Here is a 17,130-nt window from a genome sequence, read left to right as displayed (position 1 = left end):
GCTTTATTCTGTGCTGCTAGCCAGTGGTACATTGAGCTGTGTTGTTTTCTGCAGCCAGTCTGTGTGCTGCTGTGAGTTGTGCTTTATTCTGTACTGCTAGCCAGTGCTGCATTGAGCCGAGTTGTTCTCTCATGCCAGTCTGTGTGCTGCTGCGAGTTGTGCTTTATTCTGTGCTGCTAGCCAGTGTTGCATTGAGCGGTGTTGTTCTCTCCTGCCAGCCTGTGTGCTTCTGCGAGTTGTGCTTTATTTTGTGCTGCTAGCCAGTGGTACATTGAGCTGTGTTGTTCTCTCCTGCCAGCCTCTGTGCTTCTGCGAGTTGTCCTTTCTTCTGTGCTGCTAGCCAGTGGTACATTGAGCTGTGTTGTTTTCTGCAGCCAGTCTGTGTGCTGCTGTGAGTTGTGCTTTATTCTGTACTGCTAGCCAGTGCTGCATTGAGCCGAGTTGTTCTCTCATGCCAGTCTGTGTGCTGCTGCGAGTTGTGCTTTATTCTGTGCTGCTAGCCAGTGTTGCATTGAGCGGTGTTGTTCTCTCCTGCCAGCCTGTGTGCTTCTGCGAGTTGTGCTTTATTTTGTGCTGCTAGCCAGTGGTACATTGAGCTGTGTTGTTCTCTCCTGCCAGCCTGTGTGCTTCTGCGAGTTGTGCTTTATTCTGTGCTGCTAGCCAGTGGTACATTGAGCTGTGTTGTTCTCTCCTGCCAGCCTGTGTGCTTCTGCGAGTTGTGCTTTATTCTGTGCTGCTAGCCAGTGGTACATTGAGCTCTGTTGTTCTCTCCTGCCAGCCTGTGTGCTTCTGCGAGTTGTCCTTTCTTCTGTGCTGCTAGCCAGTGGTACATTGAGCTGTGTTGTTTTCTGCAGCCAGTCTGTGTGCTGCTGTGAGTTGTGCTTTATTCTGTACTGCTAGCCAGTGCTGCATTGAGCCGAGGTGTTCTCTCATGCCAGTCTGTGTGCTGCTGTGAGTTGTGCTTTATTCTGTGCTGCAAGCCAGTGTTACGTTGAGCTGTGTTGTTTTCTGCAGCCAGTGTTACATTGAGCTGTGTTGTTCTCTGCTGTAAGCCTGGGTGCTGCTGTGAGTTGTGCTTTATTCGGTGCTGCTAGCCAGGATTACATTGAGCTGTATTGTCCTCAGCTGCCAGCCTGGGTGCTGCAGCGAGTTGTGCTTTATTCTGTGCTGCTAGCAAGTGTTACAGTGAGCTGTGTTGTTTTCTGCAGCCAGTCTGTGTGCTGCTGTGAGTTGTGCTTTATTCTGTGCTGCTAGCCAGTGTTGCAGTGGGCCGCGTTCGTCTCTGGTGCCAGCCTGGGTGCTGTTGTGAGTTGTGTTTTTATTCTGTGCTGCTAGACAGTGTTGCATTAAGCAGTGTTGTTGTCTGCTGCCAGCCTGTGTGCTGCAGTGAGTTGTGCTTTACTCTGCGCTGCTAGCCAGTGTTATGTTGAGCTGTGTTCTCTACTGCCAGCCTGTGTGCTGCTGTGAGTTGTGCTTTATTCTGTGCTGCTAGCCCGTGGTACATTGAGCAGTGTTGTTTTCAGCAGCCAGCCTGGGTGCTGTTGTGAGTAGTGCTATATTCTGTGCTGCTACCCAGTGTTACATTGAGCGGTGTTGTTCTCTGCTGCCAGTCTGTGTGCTGCTGTGAGTTGTTCTTTATTCTGTGCTGCTAGCCCGTGTTACATTGAGCAGTGTTGTTTTCTGCTGCCAGCCTGTGTGCTGCTGTGAGTTGTGCTTTATTCTGTGCTGCTAGCCCGTGTTACATTGAGCCGTGTTGTTCTCTGCTGCCGCCTGGGTGCTGCTGTGAGTAGTGCTTTATTCTGTGCTGCTAGCCAGTGGTACATTGAGTGGTGTTGTTTTCTGCTGCCAGCCTGTGTGCTGCTGTGAGTTGTGCTTTATTCTGTGCTGCTAGCCCGTGTTACATTAAGCCGTGTTGTTCTCTGCTGCCGCCTGGGTGCTGCTGTGAGTTGTGTTTTATTCTGTGCTGCTAGCCTGTGTTACATTGAGCTGTGTTGTTCTCTGCTGCCGCCTGGGTGCTGCTGTGAGTTGTGCTTTATTCTGTGCTGCTAGCCAGTGTTACAGTGAGCTGTGTTGTTCTCTACTGCCAGCCTCAGTGCTGCAGTGAGTTGTGCTTTATTCTGTGCTGCTAGCCCGTGTTACATTGAGCCGTGTTGTTCTCTGCTGCCGCCTGGGTGCTGCTGTGAGTTGTGCTTTATTCTGTGCTGCTAGCCAGTGTTGCATTGAGCTGTGTTGTTCTCTGCTGCCGCCTGGGTGCTGCTGTGAGTTGTGCTTTATTCTGTGCTGCTAGCCCGTGTTACATTGAGCTGTGTTGTTCTCTGCTGCCGCCTGGGTGCTGCTGTGAGTTGTGCTTTATTCTGTGCTGCTAGCCAGTGTTACAGTGAGCTGTGTTGTTCTCTACTGCCAGCCTCAGTGCTGCAGTGAGTTGTGCTTTATTCTGTGCTGCTAGCCCGTGTTACATTGAGCCGTGTTGTTCTCTGCTGCCGCCTGGGTGCTGCTGTGAGTTGTGCTTTATTCTGTGCTGCTAGCAAGTGTTACAGTGAGCTGTGTTGTTTTCTGCAGCCAGTCTGTGTGCTGCTGTGAGTTGTGCTTTATTCTGTGCTGCTAGCCAGTGTTGCAGTGGGCCGCGTTCGTCTCTGGTGCCAGCCTGGGTGCTGTTGTGAGTTGTGTTTTTATTCTGTGCTGCTAGACAGTGTTGCATTAAGCAGTGTTGTTGTCTGCTGCCAGCCTGTGTGCTGCAGTGAGTTGTGCTTTACTCTGTGCTGCTAGCCCGTGTTACATTGAGCTGTGTTGTTTTCTGCTGCCAGTCTGTGTGCTGCTGTGAGTTGTTCTTTATTCTGTGCTGCTAGCCAGTGGTACATTGAGCGGTGTTGTTCTCTGCTGCCAGTCTGTGTGCTGCTGTGAGTTGTTCTTTATTCTGTGCTGCTAGCCAGTGTTACAGTGAGCAGTGTTGTTTTCTGCTGCCAGCCTGTGTGCTGCTGTGAGTTGTGCTTTATTCTGTGCTGCTAGCCCGTGTTACATTGAGCTGTGTTGTTCTCTGCTGCCGCCTGGGTGCTGCTGTGAGTTTTGCTTTATTCTGTGCTGCTAGCCAGTGTTGCATTGAGCTGTGTTGTTCTCTGCTGCCAGCGTGGGTGCTGCTGCGAGTTGTGTTTTATTCTGTGCTGCTAGCCCGTGTTTCATTAAACTGTTGCTCTCTGCTGCCAGCGTGGGTGCTGCTGCGAGTTGTGTTTTATTCTGTGCTGCTAGCCCGTGTTTCATTAAACTGTTGCTCTCTGCTGCCGCCTGGCTGCTGCTGTGAGTTGTGCTTTATTCTGTGCTGCTAGCCCGTGTTACATTGAGCTGTGTTGTTCTCTGCTGCCGCCTGGGTGCTGCTGTGAGTTGTGCTTTATTCTGTGCTGCTAGCCAGTGTTACAGTGAGCTGTGTTGTTCTCTACTGCCAGCCTCAGTGCTGCAGTGAGTTGTGCTTTATTCTGTGCTGCTAGCCCGTGTTACATTGAGCCGTGTTGTTCTCTGCTGCCGCCTGGGTGCTGCTGTGAGTTGTGCTTTATTCTGTGCTGCTAGCAAGTGTTACAGTGAGCTGTGTTGTTTTCTGCAGCCAGTCTGTGTGCTGCTGTGAGTTGTGCTTTATTCTGTGCTGCTAGCCAGTGTTGCAGTGGGCCGCGTTCGTCTCTGGTGCCAGCCTGGGTGCTGTTGTGAGTTGTGTTTTTATTCTGTGCTGCTAGACAGTGTTGCATTAAGCAGTGTTGTTGTCTGCTGCCAGCCTGTGTGCTGCAGTGAGTTGTGCTTTACTCTGTGCTGCTAGCCCGTGTTACATTGAGCTGTGTTGTTTTCTGCTGCCAGTCTGTGTGCTGCTGTGAGTTGTTCTTTATTCTGTGCTGCTAGCCAGTGTTACAGTGAGCAGTGTTGTTTTCTGCTGCCAGCCTGTGTGCTGCTGTGAGTTGTGCTTTATTCTGTGCTGCTAGCCCGTGTTTCATTAAACTGTTGCCCTCTGCTGCCAGCCTATGTGGTGTTGTGTTTTATTCAGTCCTGCTACCTATGTGTAACTGTAGTTGTCTCTACTCCCTATGTGTACACTACAGAGAGCCATGTTTGTGTTTCACTGGGTGTTGCTGTGAACTGTAATCTCTACAGTTATCCTACGTGTAACTTTGAGCTGTGCTGTAAAATCCACTCCTACTGTGAGCTGCACAGTAACTTCTAGTTACTCCCCGGGCTGCGGTGAGCTGTTCTGTAATCCCTACAAGCATGTGCCCTTGAGCTGTCCTCCACACTCTGCAGATGAGTGTGCCTGTGTGTGCTTCTTAAACTGGGGTGTAATCTCTGCTTTTAGCCTGTTTGTCTTACTGCAGACAGGGCTCGAATCAGGCCCTTATATCATGAAATCAAAGTGAGAGTTACAGAGAGCACTCCTACCCTGGGGTGTCTAGGCGCTAGGTCAGGTTGTGTGTTTGCTGCTACAAGCTGAGCTGTAATCTCTGCTCTTAGCTGTGAGTTGTGTTGAGCTGGTGGGACAGGTGTGTAGCTGAATCTCGAAGACCTTAACAGGCACAAGGGAGATGAAGGGGACACGCAGGGATAAAATGACGTACACACCACACGTATGTGTTGACATGTTTAATGTGCATGAACACCAGGGCCTCTATCACACGAGGTGTCCCAGGAGGGCAGTGGGGTGTGCAGATGTTTTGGGCGCTTTTGTATTGCAGAAGGGGCTGCAGACACTGGCATGAGCTGATCTGTAATATGGATCATGCCAGGGCACAGTTTGTGAGGGTGCAAACGAAGTGGGCGTGGCCCTATGCAAATGAGGGAGTCCCTGCACTCACTCCAATTTAAAAAGTAGCTGCAGGTGCAAAGCAGCTGTTGGGAGGTGCACTGACAATGTGAAGGGGGCGCACCTTATGCCAGCCTGTGGTGCAACGCTTGCCCTCCTCCAAATCGAGGACAGATCTGTCGCCAGCGATGAATGACAGTCTCAAAACGCCGGTCTGGCTTTAATCAATGCCCTGGGAGAGGAGCACAATCCTGGTGTCGGCCCAATAAAGGGTGGGTCGCAAAGCAGATCACGAATATACGCACAACATGTAGGGACCGTGCTGTGCATTCTCAGGGCATGGAGCATCCTGGCACCAAAGTAGTAGGTACTCCCTATAGTGGTGCCTTTCATTCCTCCTGTACATCTACAGGTACCAGGGAGGTAAAGAGCTTTCAAAGACTAAACCCAACAGCTTCTTCGAGATCTAGGGTATATGTATGAACGCATTTTCCCATAGACACAGAATGGGTAAAACCCTTTGATACATCTGGCACCCAGAAGAGGTGATGTAGGCACCAGTGAATGAGCTAAACAGCAGAGGACCAGGACAGTAATATAACAGCACTGAGACAGTACAGATGTAGGGTCTATGCAGGCAAGGAACAGGAAGGACAACACACTGGCTCCGCTAGGCCGTAGCTGCCGAAGAGAGCAGGCTAGAGAGGCAAGCCAGGCTTCATATGTAGGGTAATGGACAGGGTGCATTGGTCGCCTTAATCTGTAGAAAGTGGGAAACCTGGGCAAGGAAGGAAACCTTTAAGAAAAGGGCAACTAGATGGGCTGCGAAGACTTTACCTGTGGAAGTGAGCACAAGGACAGGGCCAGGAAGGCTTTTCCTGTGGGTCAAAAGGCCCACTCGATGGGCCGGAAGGCCTTACCTGTAGGAAGTGGGAAGGCTGGGTGGGCAAGGAAGACCTTACCTGTAGGAAGTGAGAATATAGGCTGCACCAGGAAAGCTTTACCTGTAGGAAGTTTGCAGACAGGACGACAATCTGTTGGAAACTGGCACAGTGGATGGGCAGGCCTCACAGAGGGGCAGAACGAAGCACCCCAAAGAGCCCAGAAATAGGGTCAGACTGAGATTTCTTAGTGCTTGAACACAGGGGCGTGGGGGGTGTATAGTGTGCGACACTCCACCCCCTCGCCCCCCTGTAAATGCATTCTTGGCATGGTAGTCGGCTACATCTTTATGGGTTTTTCTCACTGTGAACTAAAAATGACAAATAAAACAGGACCTTTAACGTGAATGTGAGAGCGAGAGACGGACAGACATCTACTCATCTGGGGGATGAATTTCAAAATGTGAAACCAGATAACCTGGAATCAATACCACTTGTCCAAATTGATTGATCCTTTGAAAATAATATATTTGAGATTGCCTCCTTTGTCTTTATTAACACATATGAGCACAATTTGTAAAACTTGACTTCAGTTGCACTGTACAAGCACCTCTGACGGTTGATTTAACAGACTATAACGTTGCTTCAGCTATAATAAGAATCTAGGCCAGGTTTATGGTGTACATACTATGGACTTGCCTCTTAGTTCAGTAATGGCATTGGCGCTGGGGGCGAGCTATGAATGCTGCTAAAAATTCAGTTTTAATAAATGTCTGTCTATACAGTGATATAATCTGATGTGCCATTTTTGCATTATGTTTGTTGCATGATATACCTACTCATCTTTTTCATTTTGTGTATGGAGTATTAAGCCTGACCCATAGCTCGGCTCTGGTGCAGCTCGCCCTATTCATTTGCCCAGGTGACCTCCTATATTTGTGACTCAGGCTGAGTACATGGGGCCTCAGTCACTTGATAAAAGTCGAGGACTAGACACATGGAGCCTGGCTCAGATGCACCTTTTTGACAACTCTTCCATTAAGACTTTTTTGCAGCAGAGGCGAAGACGAGTGTGTGCAGTGGAAATACATTTAAAATAAGTGACCCCAGGCTGGGACTCCAGGCCGCTGTGTTGTACGTGACCAAAAGCATGAGTTCCCTGGGAGAAGTCCCAGGCCCAAGTGGGGTGGGGTGGGGTGGGGTGGGATGGGATGGGCAGGGGAGTAGCTTCAGCAGGGGTCCTTGGAGTGTGTCACCAGTGAATTGCATTCTTGGCTTGGTTTTTGGGTCTGGGGCCCTGAGTCGGCTCTGCTATGCTTGCATCAGTTTTTCTTGTTTTGATTTCACAAAGAAGTTTTAACTTGTTCATTTTTTGGATCAGGATCTTAAAAATATATATAGCAAACCGTTTACCAAAAAGTCCTAAATCTGCTCCTGCAGAAGTACCCTTTGAATGGGTACAAAGTTACTACTGATTGAGTTCCCAAACGTTAGTAGTATTGAGCATGAAAAGCTGCGCCAGTTTCTAGTTTCCATGCATCACACACCCAAATGGTGAGGGGAAGAATGCTTGCAAATAGTCAAACCAGTGTAAATCGTTAAGATAGCATTCCAATCCATCGTTTTTCATCCAGTGTGCCAATCCAGACAGAGGCCCAACTAATGCAGATCAGCACTGACCCTGTTCCTCATGGAAAAAGTCCATCCCACCCCTCCACCCTGAAGTCCACTGCTGTTTAGACATATGAGATTCTGCTTGAACAGTTCATTACCCCTTCCCCCCCATTCCCTTCCATCCCCCCCCCTCCCCTCGGGTCCCTTTCAGCCTCAGGGTCCTACGTACGTTCTTGTTACATCTTGCTCGATCATTGCTCGAAGCTCTTTGTCCTGGAAGAATCTGTTCCATAAACTCTAAAATGAAAAGAAGAAAATTCATATGTAACGGCCCACCTGGAACCAGGAAACACCCGCTCAGATCGACTTGTTTATCTCAAATATACTGTATTATTAACAGCATGAACATTGGAAGGTACAGGGAGACAGACACTGGGACAGAGAGACAGACATTAGGACTGGGAGGCACGGAGACATGGACACTGGGACAGAGTGACAGGCATTAGGACTGGGAGGCACGGAGAGGCATGGACACTGGGACAGAGAGACAGACATTAGGACTGGGAGGCACAGAGAGGCATGGGCACTGGGAAAGAGAGACAGACATTAGGACTGGGAGGCACAGAGAGGCATGGGCACTGGGACAGAGTGACAGGCATTAGGACTGGGAGGCACAGAGAGGCATGGGCACTGGGACAGAGTGACAGGCATTAGGACTGGGAGGCACAGAGAGGCATGGGCACTGGGACAGAGTGACAGGCATTAGGATTGGGAGGCACAGAGAGGCATGGGCACTGGGACAGAGAGACAGACATTAGGACTGGGAGGGACAGAGAGGCATGGGCACTGGGACAGAGTGACAGGCATTAGGACTGGGAGGCACAGAGAGGCATGGGCACTGGGACAGAGTGACGGGCACTGGGACAGAGTGACAGGCATTAGGACTGGGAGGCACAGAGAGGCATGGGCACTGGGACAGAGTGACAGGCATTAGGACTGGGAGGCACAGAGAGGCATGGGCACTGGGACAGAGTGACAGGCATTAGGACTGGGAGGCACAGAGAGGCATGGGCACTGGGACAGAGTGACAGGCATTAGGACTGGGAGGCACAGAGACATGGACACTGGGACAGAGAGACAGGCATTAGGACTGGGAGGCACAGAGAGGCATGGGCACTGGGACAGAGTGACAGGCATTAGGACTGGGAGGCACAGAGAGGCATGGGCACTGGGACAGAGTGACAGGCATTAGGACTGGGAGGCACAGAGACATGGACACTGGGACAGAGAGATAGACATTAGAACATAAAACCAGATATATTTAAGCATACAAGACATTTGTGAACATTAGAATACTGAAAAGTTAATTTAAAAATGATATTAAAAAGCAAAATCATGAAGAAGACTAAACATTTGTTAAAAGGGTACATACTCATAACGATATCGGATTGGGGTCGCTTTTATAATAAAATTTAAGGCTGCAAAACGAGTGTCGTGTGGTTCTGAAAATTCTGGATTCGTATAATCGTTCTGGACTCGAGAATTAAAACTTCGTCAAAGTTTTACGAATTTGGTATCAAAAGACCGAGAATGACGAGCGCAACATGTACATATATTTTCAGCACATTCGAGTGACGATTTCACCTCGAAATCGTCATTTGCGTTCTGAACCCTTGGCTTCCATTTATGTGTTGCCCTTTACATAGGCCTTAATCCAGCTGAATTCAATTCCACAAGGACACATACTCCTTAATCGACTTTTCTTTGACCTATGCAAGTTGGAACCATTGCCCCAGGCCAAACTCGTTAGGTCAGTTCCCCTCCTAGTGGCCGAACAAGATAGCATCAAGGCTCAACGAGCCATAAAACCATTTCAGCGCGCACACCTGCAGTATCTCGCTCACATCTGTCTCCACTCCTTTTCTTCATTTTTCTTTATGATGGGGAGGTGCCCGTTTTTATTGGGGGTCCAGCGATATCTGATGAAATGTTGGGCCTTGCCAGGTGATTTGTTATGGACAGCACGACATGAAATATGTACATGTCATCATGACTCTGCTTTTCTTTTGTAACCAAAACCTGGAAATGATAAATTGCAAATTCGAAGAATGTTTGCCTGAAGCCGAATATTCTGTATAAAGAGAGAAGCCTGACTTTGTAAATTCGAGCAGTCTCCTGAGAATATACTCCCCGTGTGTTGTACTTCTAGGACACTTGTTACCTTGGTTGCAGCCAATAAAATCGATCCTTGACTTCACCTAGAAGACTGAGTTTCTGTAGGTCTGAATCAGGAAGAACTCGAGGTCTCTGGGTGTACCCTGACACCGCTGGGTTGCCGATTCTGTGCCGGTTCTTAAAAACCCAGTACCTCAGTCGGTCGTGCTTCATTTTTGTAAAAACTCTATTGGTACCTGGTTATCATTAATCTTGGCCCTGCACAGCAAAGGAACTAAAAAATACTCCTTTAGCCTTCATATAATGGACAAAATCGAATAAAGTGGCATGTGCTCGGTTCTGTAACGTTATCACAGTGACATGGTGGTCATTCCTGCTGCCAAACACACTCTGTAGGAAAAGCCACTTTAAATTGGATTAAATGTAATCTAAAATGTGTTGAGAAGGCGATATTTTACATTTTCAATCCAGCCCAAATGCGGTTCAATGGATTTAACAGTTCAAATTGGCAAATAATGCTCAACTGTTTTCATATTTAAGATGCCCCGTAACCTCTCCTCTAAACAATAATCTGTAAGCAGAGATTTAACACTAGTCTCAGCATTAGGCGGAATGTTATTAGGGGGAGAAACATTTCTTTTAGGCCCAATATAAAGAAAACGGATTTTACATACATCAAGCAGGGTATCTTGTTCACATTACCTAAGGATAAACAGTCTGACAGGCATTTTCTCACCACACTTGCCTTTGAGTTTTGCCAGCACTTAACCCCTTCGCTGCGGCGGCAATTCCGCTGCAGCGCTAGGGGGGCGGGCGGGCCGAGCGGCGCTCGCATGCTCGTGACAGAGCCGCTTCGTCACGAGCCGCGGTTGAGCTGTGCTCATGACGGAGCGGTTCCGTCATGGCCCCGCACGCTCAATGGAACGTCCAGCCCAGGCGCGGAATTCGCACCGCGCAGGCGCTCCGAGCGGGCCATGACGGAACCGCTCCGTCATAAGCACAGCTCAACCGAGGCTCATGACGGAGCGGCTCCATCATGAGCATGTAAGCGGTTAATACATAATAGGAGTGGTGCAATTTGTATCTGGTCCCCTATAGAAGGTAAACCCAACTCCTCATGGCACATGTAATTTGCAGACTTTTTTGGGATTGCAGGCACCCTACATGTGAATCCATTGTCTATGTATTGGATGGAGAGTGTCTACTTCGAGATATTGCTTCAAAGAATAGGGACTATGGGCTTTTATATAGGAGGTCCAACGTAGTTGCCCAAGAGGTCAATGACTACAAAAGAATACAAAGTTTCTCAGTGTGTCACTGAAAAGAAAAAGTCTGGATCTGTTTAGTGTTCTGAGTGGAGAGGAAAGGGGGTAGATGGTGTTAGAAGGAGGAAGTGGAATTCCTCCTTGTGGAACTAGGGCCCTCACACACCCAGCAAGCTAGGTGTCATGCTTCATCATTTGAGCCTGCTCCTCGTCGGGTCGGGGCTGCAATACCTGATGGGCTCCCATTAAGGGGCTCTTTATCGGAGATCTTTTGTTCCGGCCGTAAGGGTGTAGTGGGGGTAAGGGGCCTAGTGGGTGTAGATGTACGTGAGTGTGTTTAAAACAGATGAGGGAATCCCGGGATTTTTGGTTTATTTTGGTGGAACCCTAGTCTGATTAAAATAAAGATGTGGGGTAGGCTACTGTCATGTATTTAAGAATCAAAAGGCGCTCTACTCCCAGAGGGTCAACATGTTTCACGCCTTATTTAGTCAAAATAATCTAGTGGCGATTCATCAGGACCTATGATGGTTACTATCTAGCACTAATGACTAATTAGTTAGGTTGTAAAAACAAAAAACAGGTACTAACCCCGGAATACCATATACTGATAGGTAGGTCCCACCATATCACCTGTGTAGATAGTAACCATCATAGGTGAGGAACAAAGAAGAGAGTGACCAGTGCCAGTGAACATGCTACGGGTATGGAAGCGTAGAGGCTTATTTAACCTTTCCTCAAATGTGTCTTCGTCAACGCCCATGATTTGTAGAAACAGTTGGGAAAGCCAAAAGTGCTGCATTTGCAAATGCTTGTTTAAAATGCCTTCAGATCATAAGTTGGCTTACTCCAAGTTCAGTACATAAGAGACAATTAAATGGCGAGAGGTCAAGTGATTTGTTCAGGATTCCGCATTGTGTTCAGGTGCGAGGACCAGGATGGAGTCTGTGTTATCAGGATGGTTTAACTACAGATCTGGGTATGTTCAGTCTCCTGCAGATTCAGGATATTCACTGCTATGATGAGTCCCCAGGAGAGTGTAGGCACTAACTGCTGAAATCTCTTTAAAGTGGGACAAGAAGGACTTGCCAGTAGAGGGTCGAGGTGGAAGGGACATAAATGAATCTTGCAACAAAGCTCACCAGGCCATCTTTGATTTTACATTACAGAGAACTATTGAATCATTTAAGAACCATTCGGTGCTGGAAGCAGCAGCGACGGCCCCTCCTTGGAGGTGGAGGGCCCTTGCCCCACCACATTTTTACCAACGTGAAGTGTCCGTCAGTCTGAGCAAAGATCAGCCTGACAAACACTCTCCTTGTTCAGGTCAGCCAGCCAGGCCTATGCATGTGCTAAATGTGCAGGCACTTGCGTGAGGTGAAATGTGCCAGTCACAGCCTGGTGGGCGTGACCTCCTCATCCTGGTTAAACGCCTTGTGGGACTCCCACTCAACGAGGGGGAGCGTCATTGATCGAATCGGACCTGGACCCTTCAGTTCTAAGCCCAGAAGTGCCCAGGGCCAAATGTCTATCAGTGACATTGTGAGAAGTTGGCCTGATGTATGATGTCCACAGTTCTGTGGGCACCCTGTATCAGTCCAAACAATCCCTTATGGTGGTGGTTGTAAGTCAACCTTAAAGACAAGCTATCCTAGTGGTAGCATGGACTAAGCAGCCTAAAGGCTTAACTCAAGAGGACATGTGAAGCCAGCTGTTTTACCATATGCAATCCTGTAATTTCAAATGAAAGGACACCACACAAGTTATATATTATAAAAATATATGTATTTAGTCTCAGAATAATCCCCACTACTCTTTATGAGCAATGAAGCACAAACGTTTAAACAAAAGCACAATATAACATATACAAGTTGCACGTTTATGGCAGTTGAAACCCTTCGAGAAACGCTACAGGCACTGGCAAATCGCTCGTGTTTTTAACTTGCTATTTTAACTTGCTAAATTTGCACAAGCTAAACTGTACTGTATTACCTGTTTCCTGGTGCCCCTGTTCCTTCGCGGCTCGTGCCGTTTGTGCGGAGGGCTAACACCACCCCCTATGAGCGACTCACTTCCTGGAGTTAGCAGGGTCAGCGCTCTAGGGTCTTCCAAGCACTGTTGCGGTCCCGCCCACTTTCCCTTCATCTGGAAGTGCGCCGAGCGGACGCGCGCAGCGGCGCGCCAAAGGCAAGCCCGTCTGCGCCCGTCAGCTCCCGGCCGACTCCAGACGCCAGGTACCCTGCACTTCCTTTTCCCCACGTTAGTTACTCTCCTTCCCGGCCTCTACTCCCCTGGACAGCTATCTACAATGGGCATTATCCGCTACACAAACCAGGAGCTCCACTCCTTAAATACAGGCAGACTGACCTATACCGCTGCTCACTCTGTTAGTAACAACATAAGAGATAGGAAAACCAAGGCAGCAATGAAACGCCCCACCCCACGGCTTCACATATCTTGCATGTACTGCAATGCTAGATCGATGCCTAAACATGCCTTAGACATATGGGCACTCTTGGACTCAGACAGCCCTGATGTACTGTTCATTACAGAAACCAGATTACAGGAGTCCTCCTCACCAGACATCTCAATTGCCCTACCACCCCCCTATAAAATACATAGGCTTGACCGCCTGGGAAAGCTGGGAGGAGGAACGGCAATAATCTACAAATCCAACATTAAGCTTCACATCAACGACTCTTATTTAGAAAGCTGGGGCGAAATGTGTATCGTCACCTTGACAATAGGAAATCAAGAGTCATGGAAAGTGGCCCTCATATATAGACCCCCAAACGCCAAAATTCAATTTGTAGAGAAGCTCATTGAGGCTATTGCACCGTATGCGTTGGCCACACAGAACTTTCTTTTGTTGGGAGACATAAATTATTATCTGGACCAAATTCTCGACCCCCATACTGTGGACCTCACTACCAACCTTGGTGCCTTACAACTGAGCATACTCCCGACTGGCCCAATGCACATAGCAGGACATACCCTGGACTTCATATGTACAAATTCCCCTAAAGTTAAAATTATTCAAATTGATCCAGTCCTGTGGACTGATCACTATGTTATTAAATTTAACATTGTGTGCCCTCAGCTTGAACTCCGGAAAACTACCCAAGTAAAAATGAGTAGACCGTGGAACAAAATCACCCTAGAATCTTTCTCTGTACATTTTTCACCTCCAATCATTTCTGACAAGACTGACCCTAATACAGCTGTCAGAGAGCTGGAATGTGCAATAGTTGTGGCATTAGATCACAGCGCTCCTGCCCGACCCTCAAACCTTCCTACAAAAAACTCACCTTGGTTTACACCAGATCTGGAACAAACTAAGCACACAGCTAGAGTAGCTGAAAGGAAATGGCGCCAAACTAAAGATTCTAATGACAGAGCTCAATACAAAACCGCCCACAGACAATATATGAAAGGAATTGCTGAGGCGAAGAAGGCATATCTTGGCAACAGAATATCTCTAGCATCCAACTCACAGAGAGAGCTATACAACATAGTGAAAGATTTTACCAACCCCATTGCCAGCCAAAAGCCACTTGATGAATCTAAAGAATGGGTAGAGTCTGTGGCAGCATATTTTCATGACAAAATTAATGAAATTCACAAACGTTTTCCTCAGTTACCCCCAACCTGTCAGGCAGTCTCGTCCTCCAGCAACTGCAGTGACCTCAACAAATCTACTCCCACACTCAGGGAATTTCCATCCTTCACTGAAGCACAGGTGGAGGCTACTTTACTACATATGAAGTCAGGATCCCCTGGAGACCCGGCCTCTCCACAAATCTTATCTAAAGTGGCTCCTGCTCTGATTCCAGCTTTAACCAAAACGTTAAATCAGTCCTTATTTCACTCTTCTGTTCCACAACATTGGAAGGAAGCAGTCATCAGACCTATTCTAAAAAAAACCTCTGCAGACCCCAAATTACTCCCTAATTATCGGCCCATTTCGCTCCTCCCTCTCTTTGGTAAGATCATGGAATCCTTAATAAACAAACACCTTAAATCACATCTGGAGACAAACAAGCTCCTGGACCCTTCACAATCAGGCTTTAGGGCATACCACAGCACCGAGACTGCACTTCTTGAAGTTGTGGATAACATAAGACTGACACTGGACTCTAACCAGTCAGCCATATTGGTCTTGCTCGACCTGTCTGCGGCCTTCGACACCATCTCGCACCACATTCTTTCAGAGCGTCTGGCTGAGATTGGGGTCGAAGGCTCCGCACTCTGCTGGATAAAAAACTATCTGTCCAACAGACGGTCCATGGTCCAAATCGGTGCCCACTCCTCCAAATATTACGACAATGATAAGGGTGTCCCACAGGGATCCATATTGAGCCCTACGCTATTTAACCTTTATGTATCCCCTCTTGCTAAGGTCATCCGAGCACACAGCTTTGGAACCGTGTCTTACGCAGATGATACACAAATACTGATCACTATTAAACAGAATCCTGATGTAACTAAAATAAGTTTTAAAAACTGCATGGTAGACATTCACAATTGGATGACCAGTAACTTTTTAATGATGAATGCAGGAAAGACCGAGGTTCTGCTGTTTGGAAAGGCAGATAAATTCTGGTCCGATGATTGGTGGCCAACCTCCCTTGGCACATGCCCCACGCCCAAATCCTCAGTAAGAAACCTAGGGGTAACAATAGACAATAAACTATCAATGTCTGAACATATTAACAAAGTAGTAGGCACCAGCTACGGCCTCATGCGAAGCCTGAGAAAAATCTTTAAATGGCTCCCCCTCTCGGCTCGTATGCCCCTAGTTCAGGGACTTATTGTTAGTAGAATTGATTACGGGAACGCACTCCTGGCCTCAACAAATACGACCTTGCTGGCCCGCCTACAGGTGCTACAAAACACCGCTGCCAGATTGGTGCTTGACCTTCCCACCCGCACCCCCTCATTACCCTGCTTAAAAACCTTGCACTGGCTCCCAATACAAAAACACATTAAATTCAAACTATGCTGCCTGGTCCACAAATCCATCAATGGGCATGGTCCAGCTTACCTAGAACAAAAACTGAAGGTCTACCACCCGGTGAGAACACTTAGATCATCCACAAAGCACCTCCTAAGTGTTCCCAGAGTGCGTACCGTCAGAAATGGTGACAGAGCCTTCAGCCAAACTGCTCCTGAAGCATGGACCTCCCTGCCCCTCCAGATCAGGACGGAACCTGACTATCTGAGATTCCGCAGACAATTAAAAACATGGCTTTTTTAGATCTGCCTACGCCCGGTCTGGGTTTCTATAGGACTTCCCTCTGCAAGCGCTCTGAGACCTTCGGGTGATTTATGCGCTATACAAATGAAATAAAAGTAAAGTAAAAGTATGGATGAGGCCGGTGGCCACTCAAACCATATATCAATAAAGTGGTATAACAATCACTAATCGATCAGGGGTAAGGCCTAGGGCCTTGGGAATCGCTTGGACTACACTGGACTAACAGCAGTTAGGACAGGAGTAGCCCGCGGGATTCGGGTGCAGTGCAGGAAGCACACGCATGCACCAATGCAAAGTCAATGGTGCGTAAAAGTTATCGAGTTACAGTTTTAAGAGTCTTCCGACTGGACTAGAAGGACAAAACTTTAGACTTAGACACTAGAGGTGTTAACCACTACAGGAGCACCGGTGTTCAAGAGTTACCTCACCCACAGGAAGCGGGTGCACAGGTGCGAAGATGTGTCGGGTTTCGTCACGAAGATCTAGGGTGCCTGGAGATGAAGAGGCTGCAGGCGTGCAGAAGAGAAGTGTCCGGTGCGATCCAAGGGTGGATCGAAGTTGATGGGTACCTGAAAGCAGAGGGGACAGAGTCTGGGTCACTAGCCAGTGACCAGGAAGGAACCAGGCGATGTCGGGCGCAATCAGGTTGATGTCGGGAGCCTTGTCTCCGCTGCCACGTGGACTCTGGGGCACCGAGGATGTCCTGGAGTGAATCATGAGCTGTCCCACGAAGGCTCTCGCTGTCGGCGGTGTCGGCTTCCGGATCGGAGTCAACAAACCTTGGCAAAGGCAACCCACGCAGGATTCGAAGAAGGCTTAACACTCGGACCAGCAAGGTCAGAGCGGGTGCTCCTTTTCAGGGGAGCAAGGGCCAGTCTGGAGCAACCAGACCAGCTGTGTAAATTCTTAGGTTCGTCGGTTCTGGGGCCACTAGCCAACGGGCAAGCGACCGGACCAACGCGTCGAGCAGAAAAATGCAAAAGGGCCCCACACAGCACTCGGCGAGTGTGGAGGGGTGAGCTTCGGTGCAAAAGCTGCTCGGGGCTGGAGCTTCTCAAACTCCAATGCACAGCTTCGAGGGAGCCTCGGGTGCTGCACGGTCAGCGCTTCGTTGTTCCTCCAAGATGGCCGCTCCCACGCTTCAGGTCGCCTCCACGGGTCTCAGCT

At 48.5% G+C, this 17,130-nt stretch overlaps 1 protein-coding gene across 1 annotated transcript in view; it reads right to left on the bottom strand.

Moving 5' to 3' along the window:
* Positions 1 to 17,130, bottom strand: part of TBC1D5 (TBC1 domain family member 5) — a 1,704,599-nt gene that overhangs the window by 700,145 nt on the left and 987,324 nt on the right. Inside the window, exon 11 of the mRNA XM_078664018.1 lies at positions 7,496 to 7,563. Within this exon, the coding sequence (XP_078520144.1) occupies positions 7,496 to 7,563 (68 nt within the window). The remainder of the gene's footprint in view (positions 1 to 7,495; positions 7,564 to 17,130) is intronic.

The sequence above is a fragment of the Lissotriton helveticus genome, chromosome 10 (assembly GCF_964261635.1).
Source record: "Lissotriton helveticus chromosome 10, aLisHel1.1, whole genome shotgun sequence".
Classification (NCBI taxonomy): domain Eukaryota; kingdom Metazoa; phylum Chordata; class Amphibia; order Caudata; family Salamandridae; genus Lissotriton; species Lissotriton helveticus.
This window is presented reverse-complemented; position numbering and strand designations above follow the sequence as displayed.